The sequence below is a fragment of the Saccostrea cucullata genome, unplaced genomic scaffold (assembly GCF_032062105.1).
Source record: "Saccostrea cucullata isolate Sc308-1 unplaced genomic scaffold, CSIRO_AGI_Scuc_v1 ctg359, whole genome shotgun sequence".
NCBI lineage: Eukaryota > Metazoa > Mollusca > Bivalvia > Ostreida > Ostreidae > Saccostrea > Saccostrea cuccullata.
The window spans coordinates 54817-69425 of NW_026935991.1; the positions used below are offsets into that span (position 1 = coordinate 54817).

Sequence of the window (14609 nt, forward strand, 5' to 3'; positions counted from 1 at the left end):
CCTTGATGTCATTTGATCACTAGTGGAGTATGCACACCAAATATGAAGTCTCTATCTCTCACGATTCAAAAGTTATGTTGTAAGTTCGAAAAAGCTATTTTTAGCATAAAGGTCACAGTCAAGGTCACAAGGATATTGATCCTGGTGTCGTTGAAAGTGCATACCAAATATGAAGTCTCTATCTCTCATGGTTCAAAAGTTATGGTGAAAATTCGAAAAAGCTATTTTTAGCAAATAGGTCACAGTCAAGGTCATAAGGTCATTGACCTTGGTGTCATTTGAAAGAACTTTATTGGTGGAGTATGCATACCAAATATGAAGTCTCTATCTTTCATGTTTCAAAGGTTATGGCGAAGGTTAAAGTTGACAACAGACAGACAGACAAACAGACAAACAGACAAACAGATAGGACAAAAACAATATACGCCTCGGATCTATCGATCCGGGCGCATAAAAATAATAAACTAAAAAATAAATTATTTTTCTGAATCAGATCCGAAATGCAGGTGACCTGAACTCATATGCAATTTGATAGGGATGGGTATCGCCAAAAATTTTGTATCGCGATATATCACAATTTTTTTCCCAAAATATCACGATAATATCATGATATTTTTACAAGCAATTTTTACACTGATTTTTAATGAACTGTCATTATTTTTCTTTAAAGTGTGCTAAAAAAACAAAATTTCACTTTTTTGAAATTTTCATTTACATAAAATTAATCATGGTTGGATGGTAAGATGCCATTCTTTTCACCTTTTTCAATATTTCTAGACATTTTATAATTGTAATTTGAAAGATTGAAGAAATAAATGAAAAATTTTTGGACTTTATAATATGTACCTAAATACTGGTATTTAGGTCTCCGTATCACGATACGTATCACGCAACAAAAAATAGCGATATACCGGTATACCGATAAAATCGCACATCCCTACAATTTGAACAAATCCATGAATTCCTGATAAAATGGTATTGACTGTTGCAAAACTGTCATGCAATATGCATTTCTGTAATCCTAGATTAAAAAATAATAATACTAACATGTGAATTCTACTGTAAATCACTATTTGCGAGAACTTTATTTTTGCGTAATTACTCGAGACAATATGCTCGCGAAAATTTCATTCTCTCGTTTAATAGTATTCCTTAATTTATATAGAGCAATGACCATACTTCGTGAAAATTTTGTCTCGCTTATAAAGAGTCAATGACTATCTCGTGAAAATAAGGTGTCGCGAAAATTAAGTGATCTACAGTATTACAAAGTGTTAAGAACCTTGACTTAAAATCAGATATCTGCAAAATGAAACTTGTCTGCATATATTCATGTTTACTATTAATAAATATGGGTGCCTGAGTCTTTCAACAACAACAAAAAATATTTATTGATCTTAATCTACAATGTAGCACCTAAAGTCATCTAGAAGAAAAGGAATTAGTTGGTTTTTAAAGATTAAACATTCCTTAAAGTAGCAGTTTATATAAAACTTTTTCATACATACCAAATGGTGTCCAGCAAATCCTTTATTTAAAAATGTTTTATTTTTACACAGCTATATAAATTCCCATAGAGATTAGTCTAGGGAATACTATTAATTATTTGTTCAGTAAACAACAAACAAAAGAACAGTGATGAACATTAAACAATTCACTGCACCGGAAAAAGAACCCTCTGATACCAGTCTCTATACAGGTGTAATTTAAAGTTTTGAAAAACCAAACAAACAAAAAGTGACTGCTTACATGTCATTTCTCTAAGCCATTTTGTGGTTAGTCCCACAAAGTTCATTCAGTATTTTGGGCAGATTGCTATGCATACTAAAAGGTTTGAAACTTACAGAGTGACATAAGGTATAGATGACACATGGATCTTTCACTAGTTGTCAAAAACAAACATTTCAATCATTTAGACACAGGAAGTGTACGGAATCTTTGACAGTAACAAACACCGTAACAAACATGTCTATGACACGGCACACGTCTGGAGCAGGCATGATGCTCAGATAATGATTACAATCAATATCAAACAACTCAACAGACAATATTTTTCTTCCTGAATGGTTCAACTTTCACTTTCATTATGATCTATAATTCCTTATTACTATAACTTGACATGAAGTTAATCTGTCAACAACATTATATACTTTATTTATTAAAGGTACATCTTTTTCAAAATTTAAGTATTGTTGATAAAATGAATTAAAAAACCTCAACCTTTACTGCAATTAATACACTTGCTGACACACTACAGTAAATATTATAATATCCAAATAAACAGTACCTTGAGTACCCAAATCCATACAGGTAAATCAAATTACAGGTAAATTCTTGGAAGGTAATTCTCAGATAGGGCTGTTTGCGTCCTTCGATTTACAATACAGAAATATTGAATTTCTGATAATATCTTCCATTACCTCATCAAGTGTTGGTTTGTTTACAAATTCAGGCATGCTATCTGAGGACATATTTGAGGAAAGGAGACTAGTAAACAACATTGTTTTGCTCTCATTTGAAATCAACCATCCCTTAGGCCTCCCTGTGGTTTAAATGATTGCATCACCATGGGTGTGGGGATACCATTTGTATTTAATAGGGACTGTATCTACCCATATACAATGTAAACTCTAATACCCGAATATATCCTAAAACTAAATTGATTAATCTAAAACATCATTTTCTCTAAGAATTATTTTATACAATTTGAAAAATAATATTACCGGTATTTCAATACCATTCAAAATATTTTAGCCATAACATGTACAATCAACAGATTTTCTTGTTTTTATTAATTCAAATTGTATGAATTAGAATATAAGAACTTTAAATTTTCAATTAAAATTGTAAAATTCATGATGTGACTGCAATCATGTTTGCATTTATGCAAGGATCAACCGATCCATAAATTTAATGACTGCATGACTTTGATTTCCATTAATCTATTAAACCCCATTTTTATGAGTTAGAGCATGATATTGGAATAGTAATTATTTTATCCAAGCACCGCTTGTCAAACTGAGAAAATGCAGGGCTGATACGGTAAACACACAAACAACATGAAAACATCCGTGTTATTTCTCAGAGTTGTTTTCTCAAATGGCTGTAGATGCAAATGAGATTTGGCAATTTTTATTAATTTTTTTTGGATGCAAATAAATACATCTGCTGCTAAAATAAATAAATAACAATGACTAGACAGATTCACAGCTTGTTTACTGAGACCACATTTTCTAAAAATATATGAATTATGAAAAATATTTTTCACAAACACTTAAATGTGGTTTTCTAACAGATGAGCTTAAGAAACCTATTCTTATTTCTAAACCTTTTGATTTATTGCACTTCACTCTCAGATATGGCTAGAAATAGGAATTTCCATTCATAAATTTGTCATTAAAAAAGTTTTGAAAACAAATCTCTTCCTTCATCCACAGCACCAGCATATTCTATGTACATGATGTAGCTACCTATCAGTATTTTTTTTCTTCTTAATGCTCAAATTACACTTACTCAGTCCATACAGAATGGTACATACCTTTCATGTGTCACTCTATTCATGCAGGTATATATCTATATTTCATAACTTCAATATCCCATTAAAAACATCATTTTACTTTAAAGCACTTTTTGGAAATATCATATACCAAATTAATGCACCATTGTCTGAAACAGGACGTTACATGTAACAAACATCCTGAAACTTGTTAGGGAAAAACAGACTGTTACAAAATAGTTGGAAATCTATTGTGTTTAATTTCTGAATCAACAAATCAAATTACAGAAGAAAATAGTCATCTATAAATAAAATTAATTCAAATGTTTCAATGTGAAAATAAATTGTAAGAAATAAGGAAATTAATATGCTTCTCCATCATAATTTATAATTACTGAAATACATGTACTTTTATATAACTTTTTTAGAAAGGCCAGAGTTTATGCTACCTTTTCATAACTCATGTTTTTATTTTAAGGAATTTTGAAGGAGAATGAGGAAGTACATGCATACCCATGAAGACATGTACCACAGATTTTTCTGCTGAGTGATTATATTTAAATTTATTGCATAAGTCATTCCATCATTCAAATTCTTTTTCTTGATTACCATATTTCATCAGTACTTCACACCAGAAGTGATATACATGTATATACATATTTTTTTCAGTTTATTATTTCAAAAACATTAATCAACATTTGAAGTATGAGAGCTTTTCCTCATGGAAAGATAAATATTTTGTTTTTAATTGTAACACTGTTTTGCATACATTGTTAAGCTGTATAGAATAAACTTTGAATTTATAATGTTAAGTCTATAAATGATTTACAGACTTAACATCATCAACTCAAAGTTTAATCCATATAGCTAAATAATGTATGCAAAACAGTGAAATGTTACATCAGTTTCTTTCAATGAGCTTCAGTTTTATTCCGTGTTACGGGGTGATGAGGTACATTAGCTTGAGGCCACAGTCTAAACCAACACCTGGTCTGTTGTTACTTTGTCAACAGTAACATCTAGCTAATAACAACTAATAAACAAATTGTATAATAATGAAGGAGTGATTCTAACTTGTTTACCTATGAGGTTTATATTATTACCATAGTATACTAGATATATTATTTTATTATACCTCATTATAAATATTCTACACAACGCGTTATCTGATTGGTTCTAGGTTATCACGTGATCGGGCCGTAAAACTTAATATTTCCCGTCGTCGACACGCTTTTCATCATATTCCACCTCTTCGGAACACCTAGTGAATTTTCCCACAATATAGTTCTCGTTCGTTGAACGAAAACTCCCGAGAGTAGTCAACGTCACAATAGCTTGGTTTACGTCACAAAACTGATGACAATGTGTTGACCAAAGAGTTTTATAGTAACTTTACGTTAACAATGGTGTGAATTTGAGAGAGGTGCCGAATTTGAAAGTTTATGTACATTTCAAAGGTTTTGTTTGTTTCGGTATAATAAACAATTCATTGCATGAATGTTCGGGAAATATGAAGACTTATTCAGCCAAGAAATATCATATTCCCCTCGGGCGAAGCCCTCGGGGAATATGATTTTTCTTGGCTGAATAAGTCTTCATATTTCCCTCACTATCATGCAATAAATGTATAATATTCTCTTTGAAAAAGAAAGATATGGATACCGCATATGTAGCCCTTACAAGTACTGTGAAGACACTTATTTTCCTGGTAGTTTACTTTTCAAAGTTTCGAGCTATGAAGAAACCCACAAATTCATGTCTTCCATGAAATTATAAATTTTAAATGTATAACTACTCTACACTTTGTCAACCACAAAATCAAATCTCCACATAAAGATATACATGCACAAGTATTTATCTCCCCAAACCGAGAACATTTGACACTATGAAAGTATGCTCTTTTACAGTTATATTGTTTGCATTCTTCCTTGTGAGGTAAAATTCATGTAGTGTCAATATTAATATTATTTTCTAAATTTGAAAACACAAACTGGCATATCCAATTCCTTAAGATTAATATGTTTTCCTTTAAGTAAAGTAAAGTAATATCCTTACTTTATACTAATAGTTAATGCCTATTTTCTAAAGCTTTAGAGTTATTTTCTGCTGAGGAGACTGGGTATGGAGAGAAATCAGGTGAATCAGAAAGACCTGGGCTGACATATACAGGTTTTTACTTTAAATTTTAGAGTCTGAAAAATACCTAATTATGCTGATAAATCTTCACTAAAATAAGTGTCAAAGGACATGAAGGAAGGAATGAAATACCAACAATTGAGCTAATTGACTCAAACTGGCAAAGTACAATGCTTTTTTCCCAACCTTATGTGAAACTGACATTAAAGACACATACTGTGGAATCATCAAGGTTCATGGGGGACCAATGTTTGTGGATTTGTGGGTAACCCTTATCCACACATTTATATCCCCATGAACAATTATTCTATCAACATATTTATTGATTGAATCTTAGATAGATCATACAAGTTCTCCTAGAAATTACATCCCCACAAACTAATAAATTTTGGCTTGTCCACAAACATTGACTCCCACAAGTTAAAATCAAATCACAGGAGTTCGCGTACCTATCAATTTCACCGAAATTTTCAGTAAATTAAAAAAAATACGTAATACCTATAATAACTAGGGCTAATTGTAACGGGAACCATTACAGATGTTCCCCAAACGCTCCCCAACTCCCTTTTGGTGCCATTCTCCCTTTAAGCTTCATTAAAAACGACAAACTCTATGCATTTTACACTTTACCAACGTTTCCCTGAAGTATACCGAGTATATTCAAATTTTAGCATTTGCACGCGTGCACATGTAAATGCATGTGCGTAATGACCATATTCTCTTGTCTACACTATCTATATACATTAATATAATAAAATAATAAAGCATTTAATCCAAAAGTATTAAAAAATACGCTTCATCAAGTGTATTTCTGATTTTACCCATCTCACGTGCATGCACGTGCATGCATGTGCATGATGACCTTACCTTTTTGTAGGAATCCACTATGTCTATCTATGTTCTAAATCCCATCTTGTTTGGTTGAAAAACAAAGGAGTTATACGCATTTAAAGTTAAAGCCAATCAGATTGCAGCGCACGTGCATGCGCGTGTTTTCATGATACCTGCTATATATTATATTGTAGTATATCCTAATGCATGACTATGTTTAAAATTTCAAAGCATTTCGTCAAAAAACAAAAGAGATATTGAAATCTTTGTTTCAGCCAATCAGGGAGAAGCTCACGTGCATGCACGTGAGTTCGTGCTAATTTGACCACGTCAAATTATCTAGACTATTAATATATCCTTATAGAATGAGTTTCAAAGCATTTCAATAAAAAATGTAAAAGTTATGGCTATAATAAGTATATCAGTCATTTCACTCATTTCATGCGCACGCACGTGCATGCGTATGCGCGCAAAATGACCTTCGTTGTGCACACCTACACTTGACACCTATTAACCCTAAAAAGGTTTTAACTTAGTTGGGTGAACAGTTTCTGAGAACACTCGCGGACAAAAAAAGTACCGGAGAACAAAGAAGAAAAAAAAGGAACTAGGAGACTTATTGTTCACAGAACAATAAGAGGTCTTTCCACCATCTTTGAATTGTTCAATTTTGTTTTATATCTGACTCCTTAAAATCAAATTCCATGAATAAGAAACCAAAATTGTCTTAAAGGATAGAAAAAATTACAAATTAAATAGAAATATGAAATGACCTTGACCTTTGACCTTGAGAAATTATTCAAGGCCAAAGGTCAATGGTCGCAATGCAATTGACCCCATGCTTCTACGATTTATAATTTTCAAGTTATAAGGTTTTATATTAAGTATAAATAAGTTAAAGGGCAATAACTCATATTAGGGGTCATCAGATCCCTTTGCAGTTATACATGAAGTTAGGCCTAAAGACCCTTAACACATTAGTGAAGGTTTGGTGTCTTTACCGTCTATAGTTTGGGAGGAGTAGCGATAACAAGGTTTTTCGCACAAGGGGCAATAACTTTTAAAAGGTTTAATATTAGGGGACAAGAATGAAATCTTTGAAATAAATTTAAGAGTGAATATCAATGATGCATAGACATTAAGTATATGTTGAAAGACAAAAGAAATAAGAAAAGAGCTAAATTTCTCATTTTTTGAATGACCTTGACCTTTGACCTTTACATGAATTTTAAGGTCAAAGGTCAATGAATCTTATGCAGTTGGTCCCATGTCTCTACGACTTGTCATTTTGAAAAAAATTAACTATTTGTAAATTTCAAAAAGTTTCAGTGGCAATAATTCATTGAAGGGGTCACTGAATACTTTCGCAATGAATAGATTGAAGAGTCCCCATAATTAGGCAAAGCCATTGATGAAGGTTTCATACCTTTACGGTTTACGGTTTCAGAGGAGTAGCAATAACAAGGGTTTTTAGAACAAGGGGCAACAACTTTTTAAAGGGTCAATCTTAGGGGCCAAGAATTATATCTTCTAAAGAGTTTCAAAAGTACATATTAAAGACATAAGATAGATAGTATATGTTTAAGGACATAAGAGCTATTAAGAGAAATTTATTTCTCATATTTGGAATGACCTTGACCTTTGACCTTGAAATGAATTTGAAGGCAAAAGGTCATTGAATGTTATGCAGTTGGTTTCATGTCTCTACGACTTTTCGTTTTGAAAATTTTTAATTTTTTGAAAAATTTATAATCTTTCAGGGGCAATTACTCATTGAAGGGGTCAAAGAAAAATTTCGCAATGAATAGATTGAAAAGTCTCCTAAATTAGTTCAAGACAATGGTGAAGGTTTTGTATCTCTACGGTTTACGGTTTCTGAGGAGTAGCGATAACAAGCTTATTGGTGAAAGGGCCAATAACTGCGTAAGGGATCGAAGTAAAAACATGGGGGGTCGTTTTTCGGAATAACTTTAAATATCCAGTATCATGAACTAAAAAGTTTTTTGATAAATCTTACGGTGTCAAAACATAAGGTGAGAAATAAAATAAAAAACAGAAGCACTTCAAGAGGTCTTTCCACAGAAAGGTGGAAAGACCTAATAACTAGTGCTAATTGTAACGGGGACCGTTACAGATGTTCCCCAAACGCTCCCCAACTCCCTTTTGGTGCCATATTCCCTGTAAGCTTCATTTAATAACACAAACTCTATGCACTTGAGATTTTAACAATGTTTACCCAGAAATTTACCATGCTCATTCAAATTTTAGCATTGCATGTGAATGCATGTACGTAATGACCATATCATCTTGTCTACACAATCTATATATTATAATATACTAAATATTAAAGTATTTAATCCAAAAGTATTAAAAAATTCGCTCATTCAAGTGTATTTTTGATTTTACCCATTTCACGTGCACGCACGTGCATACATGAGCATGGTGATCATACCTTCTTGTATAAGTTCATTAAATCTATCTATGTTCTAAATCCCATCCCGTTTGGTTGAAAACCAAGGGAGTTAAAACTGTTTAAAGTTTCAGCCAATCAGATTGCAGCGCACGTACACGCACATGTATGCATGTGCATGTTGACCATACCTTCTTGAAGATGTCTATTATATATATCTATGTTCCAAATCCCATCCTGTTTGGTTGAAAACCAAGGAAGTTATAACTGTTTAAAGTTTTAGCCAATCAGATTGCAGCTCACGTACACGCACGTGTATGCATGTGCATGGTGACCATACCTTCTTGTAGAAGTATATTATATATATCTATGTTCCAAATCCCATCCTGTTTGGTTGAAAACCAAGGGAGTTATAGCTTTTTAAAGTTTCAGCCAATCAGATTGCAGCGCACGTGCATGCACGTGTTTTCATGAAAATTTCTATATATCATGTTGTAGGATATCATAACGCATGGCTATGTTCAAAATTTCAAAGGATTTCCTCAAAAAACAAGAAAGATATTGAGATTTTAGTTTCAGCCAATCAGAGCAAAGTGCACGTGCATGCGCGTGAGATCTTGCTATTTTGACCATGTCATATTGTCTATGCTTCTAATATATCCTTACATTATGAGTTTCAAAGCATTTCATCAAAAATTAAAAAATTTACATCTAAATCAATTAAATCGGTCATTTTACATGTTGCACGTGCGCGCTCTTGCAAGCACGTGCGCGCAAAATGACCTTTGTTCGGCAAATCTACATAACATGTCTATTGACCCTAAAAACATTTTACCTTAGTCGGATGTGTAGTTTACAAGATCACTCAAGGACAAAATTTTCCCAGGAATAATAATAATAATAACTAGAAAAGAAACTCGTTGCGAGCAACGAGAGGTCTTCCGTCCGATTCTGAAAGAAAAACGTAAAATCGATATGAAAAAGTGATAAAAAAAATTTCGGACATATGGGGGATGGAACCCGGGTCGCCAGCGTGAAAATCCAATGCGCTAACCATTACGCCATTGGGGACCACCGCTTCAAATTTTTAAATGCAAATATTTCGAGGTTGGTATTTTCGATTCTAAATCAAATTATATATTTATCATTCTCAAATAAGTCTCTATTAATGTTATTAATGTCAATGAAAAATATCAAAAAACAAAAAAGTTCAAAAAATTGCCCTTTTTCAATCACTTCCTGTGACGACCGGAAGTGGCAACGACACACGAAATGTTCTTATCACACATCTACGATCCAACCTCTATCATATCTGAAAGTTTGAGAATCCTACCTTTTATAGTTTCTGAGAACATTCACGGAATAGATTTTTAGTGGAAAAAATGAAAATTTGCAATAATTCCTGACCGGAAGTGAAATTTTCCAAATTCTTTTGATATTTCAAAATGGCATGGCAGAACACATAACTCCTGAAAATTTGGCTGAAATTCATTGAGTAGTTTTCGAGAAAACGCGATTTGAAAAGGTAAAAAAAATAAAAATGAAAAATAATAATAATAATAATAAGAAACAATAGACTCACTATAAGGTCTTCCGTGAAGACGGAAGACCTTAATAACTAGTGCTAATTGTAACGGGGACCGTTACAGATGTTCCCCAAACGCTCCCCAAATCCCTTTTGGTGCCATATTTCCTATAAGCTTAATTAAATAAGACAAACTCTGCATTTGAGACTTAAACAACAATTACCCAGAAGTGTACCACATTCAATCAAATTTTAGCATTGCACGCGTGCGCATGTGAATGCATGTGCGTAATGATCATATCATCTAGTCTACACAATCTATATATTTCAATATACTAAATATTAAAGTATCTAATCAAAAAGTATTAAAAATACGCTCATTCAAGTGTATTTTTGATTGTACTCATTTCACGTGCATGTACGGGCATACATGAGCATGGTGACCATACCTTATTGTAGAAGTTCATTACATCTATCTATGTTCTAAATCCCACCCCGTTTGGTTGAAAACCAAAGAAGTTATAGCTGTTTTAAGTTTCAGCCAATCAGATTACAGCCCAAGTACACGCACATGTATGCATGTGCATGGTGACCATACCTTCTTGTAGAAGTCCATTATATCTATCTATGTTCAAAATCCCATCCTGTTTGGTTGAAAACCAAGTGAGTTATAGCTATTTAAAATTTGAGCCAATCAGATTGCAGCGCACGTGCATGCACGTGTTTTTTGAAAATTGTCATATATCATGTTGTAGAATATCTTAATGCATGGTTAAGTTCAAAATTTCAAAGGATTTTGTCAAAAATCAAGAAAGATATTGAGACTTTAGTTTCAGCCAATCAGAGCGAAGCGCACGTGCATGCGCGTGAGATCTTGCTATTTTGACCATGTCATATTGTCTGTGCTTCTAATATATCCTAATTTTATGAGTTTCAAAGCATTTCATAAGAAATGTAAAAAGCTACGCTTACATTCATTATATTGATCATTTCTCGTGTTGCATGTGCCCGCTCTTGCAAGCACGTGCACGCAAAATGACCTTCATTCCACAAATCTACATAACATGTCTACTGACCCTAGAAACATTTCACCTTAGTAGGATGTGTAGTTTACTAGATCATTCGCGGACAAAAAAGTGCCCAGGAAGAAGAAAAATAATAATAACTAGAATCTTGTTGCTATGGCAACAAATAAGTCTTCCGTTCTTCTAAATCTGTTAGAATTTGTTTTTTTTTTCTCTGCAAAAAACATAGAAATCATATCTATTCTAAAAGAAAAAAAATTCAAAAAGGTCTTTCAGTACTTAAGGTACTTTGATTTTCATGATCAATCATTTTAGCACTCATAAGAGCTACATATGTATCATAGACAAACCAACAGACGAACGAACACCGTACTCTCATAAACTTCACTGTGTTTATGTTTTGGCACAATTGTGATGGTGTTATAAAAATGTCATGAACTATAAGTTAGTACCACATAAAACGTAAAGTCGTTGATTTTTAAAGTAATACTATCGAGATTTACCAGCAGAAAGATTAATTTATTCAATTACAGGAATTATTCAGCAACCGATTAATTGATTATATGTTGTTTAACGTCCCTCTCGAGAATTTTTCACTCCACTCGCCGGTGGAGACTGCAAAATGTTGTCCTATAACTTGGCGCTTATCGCCACTGAGCAGTGGGGAATCTTTTTGAGCCAGTACCATCAGACATACGGGACCTCAAATTAAACGATCTTATCTGAAGGACCGGTCTCCACGTCCCACAACTGAAGTCAATAACATAGGCGCTTGGTTTCAGGATTTTGTATTATGTGTTTTTCTATGTGTGTCTGAATACCATCATCAAAATAAAAATAAAAATTCGCTGAAATTAGCACGTTTTAAAAATGTCATATTTACTGTATATAAAAAGAGTAAAGGAGCGTCACTCTCCATCTTTAATATCAGGGGGTACCTCAGTTCACACTTTATTTTCATCTATCTCTACATTTTTCCTACTAGTGTCGGGTGAGATCTAGCTTCAAAAAAATGATTGATTAACGCCTTTCAAACGTCTGCCGATTTGAACTTGCCGTATAAAACATGCAGTAAACCCAAAACGTCCTCGATTCTTGACCTGTTTATTCGAAAGCAACGGAAGTGCCGATTTTTAATGGAACAGAAACTGCTTTTTGGACTCACAGAAAAAAATATCATATAAAGATATGCATATTGAGACTTTTTCATTCATTTAGAACATAGGATGCGTGCCTTATTTGCGCAGGAAAAATATTCAAAGACAATGGACTATTTGTGAGCAGAAATCACTATTGTTTACTTATATTGGGAAATCAATCAAAATAATTAATCAAATTTCTTACTGTTGGTCTACTTTATTGCTAAAAATATTTTAATCTATTATAAATCATGTAATTAACGGTTTATAACAATTTCTTTAATCTTACATCTAAGGGCAGATCACTCTAACTGCATAAAACTACCCAATAAATAGAGCTCTTTCGTGTGCAGTGTTTAGAGCGTCCTTAACGATGAAAAATGTAGAGGCGTCCCGGAATTACATAGAAAATCTAGAGAGGTCAGAAACCGCGCCAAACTTGTTCTCTCTAGATTTTCCGTTTAATTCCGGGACGCCTCTAAATTTTTCATCGATAAAAGTCGGCGATGAAAAATTCAATCCTGAAACCAAACGCCTTTGATATATGATGCTCTAGCCATGTTTTTATTTTATTTTTCATTTCACAAATTTGTTGCATCAGATTTTCTGAAAGATCATACTTAATAAAGATCATTTCGAACAACTTTTTTTGCAATGCATACATTGTCCGGTGATTTTGATTGACAGTTCAATACATGTGCACTTCGCGTGATAGATTGACTATGACGGACAATGAAATCAGAAAATATTTAATAAAGAATGGGAACAACTGATATTGAACTGATATTTTGTCTATGTAAATGGATAGGATAATCGTGATTAAAAGGGAATCTCTCTCTCTCTCTCTCTCTCTCTCTCTCTCTCTCTCTCTCTCTCTCTCTCTCTCTCTCTCTCTCTCAGACATGTGAATATCAGTATCTTGCACAATAAAAAAATATTCTAATATGGAATATGAAATTCTGTATACATGTTTATGGTAATTATAACCAAATGTTTAGTCAGATTTAATTGTATATAACGATTCAAAAGCCAATGCTTGCAAGAATGTCTCCGAATATAAATCCAGAAGGGGGGGGGGGGCTTCAGAAGAATTACATACTCAGTAATTTTATGTATGATGAATTATAAGGATTGGAAAATACGTCAGGTTGCATGTACATACATATAATCATATAACATTGCATAAAATCCATTCGTATACTTTATCCAACATATCAACAGACCTTTGCAGATGTTTTTTTATCATGTTTAGCGTACAGTCGTTTGGCCAGTTCCGGATTTTGGCCAGTTCCGACTAATTAGTAATTCAAGGACTGGTAATTAATAAATTCAACGGTGTAAAAATAAATTGATTTCTATGGTAAGAAGGCCTATATATGATTGTTTGAATAATATGAAGTTTTGATTTTTTGCACTCGGTTTGTTTGCGCAATCGTACTTGACAAATCTGAATCACCGCGACGCGTAAGTCTGCAGAAAAACCTCTTTAGATACATTAATTTTTCACATAAAATCACATTCCAGGTATCAAAAGTAAGTTTCATATGTACTCTAACATATACTAAAAACTAGTCAAAAATAAATATTTAGAACACTGTAAGATATTGAAATATTTTCGTGCTCTTATTTTACCAGTTCCGAATACCCATTTTCAACACTATTTTAAATTCACTCTTCGTTGTTTTCTTCATTGTAAACGTGACTTATTATACTCCCGCTTGAAAAACAAGAAGAAGGGGTATATAGTAATAGAATGTTTGTCCATCCATCCGTCTCTACGTCCGCCCGTCCGTCTGTCTGTATGTCCACCCCGAGACCCGTCTGATATACTCTGGGGTATCCATTTCTTATCTGCAATCCCTCTTCTACCACTGAATGAAGTTTTATGAGGCCTCACAGAATTCAATGAGTCTTTCACAGAACCTTTGTTTAACAGTACACCTAAGTGCACCTATTTTATTTTTGGATCAGGCACATAATTCGGGCTCCCAGAGAAAAACATAGATAAACTGCCATTCTTTGTAATATTGAAAGGTATATCCATCTC

The 14609-nt window shown here is 33.1% G+C and overlaps 1 protein-coding gene across 7 annotated transcripts in view; it reads right to left on the reverse strand.

The window, feature by feature from the left end:
• LOC134244458 (phosphatidylinositol 4,5-bisphosphate 3-kinase catalytic subunit alpha isoform-like) overlaps positions 1-14609 on the reverse strand; it is a 38564-nt gene that overhangs the window by 13524 nt on the left and 10431 nt on the right. The window contains exon 1 of one of the 7 annotated variants that reach the window (XM_062726721.1): positions 3539-3644. The exons of 1 other annotated variant lie outside the window; for it this stretch is intronic. In XM_062726721.1, the coding sequence (XP_062582705.1) occupies positions 3539-3561 (23 nt within the window). In that variant the 5' untranslated portion in view covers positions 3562-3644. 5 more of the 7 variants (XM_062726722.1, XM_062726724.1, XM_062726726.1 and 2 more) reach the window with 5 other exon arrangements.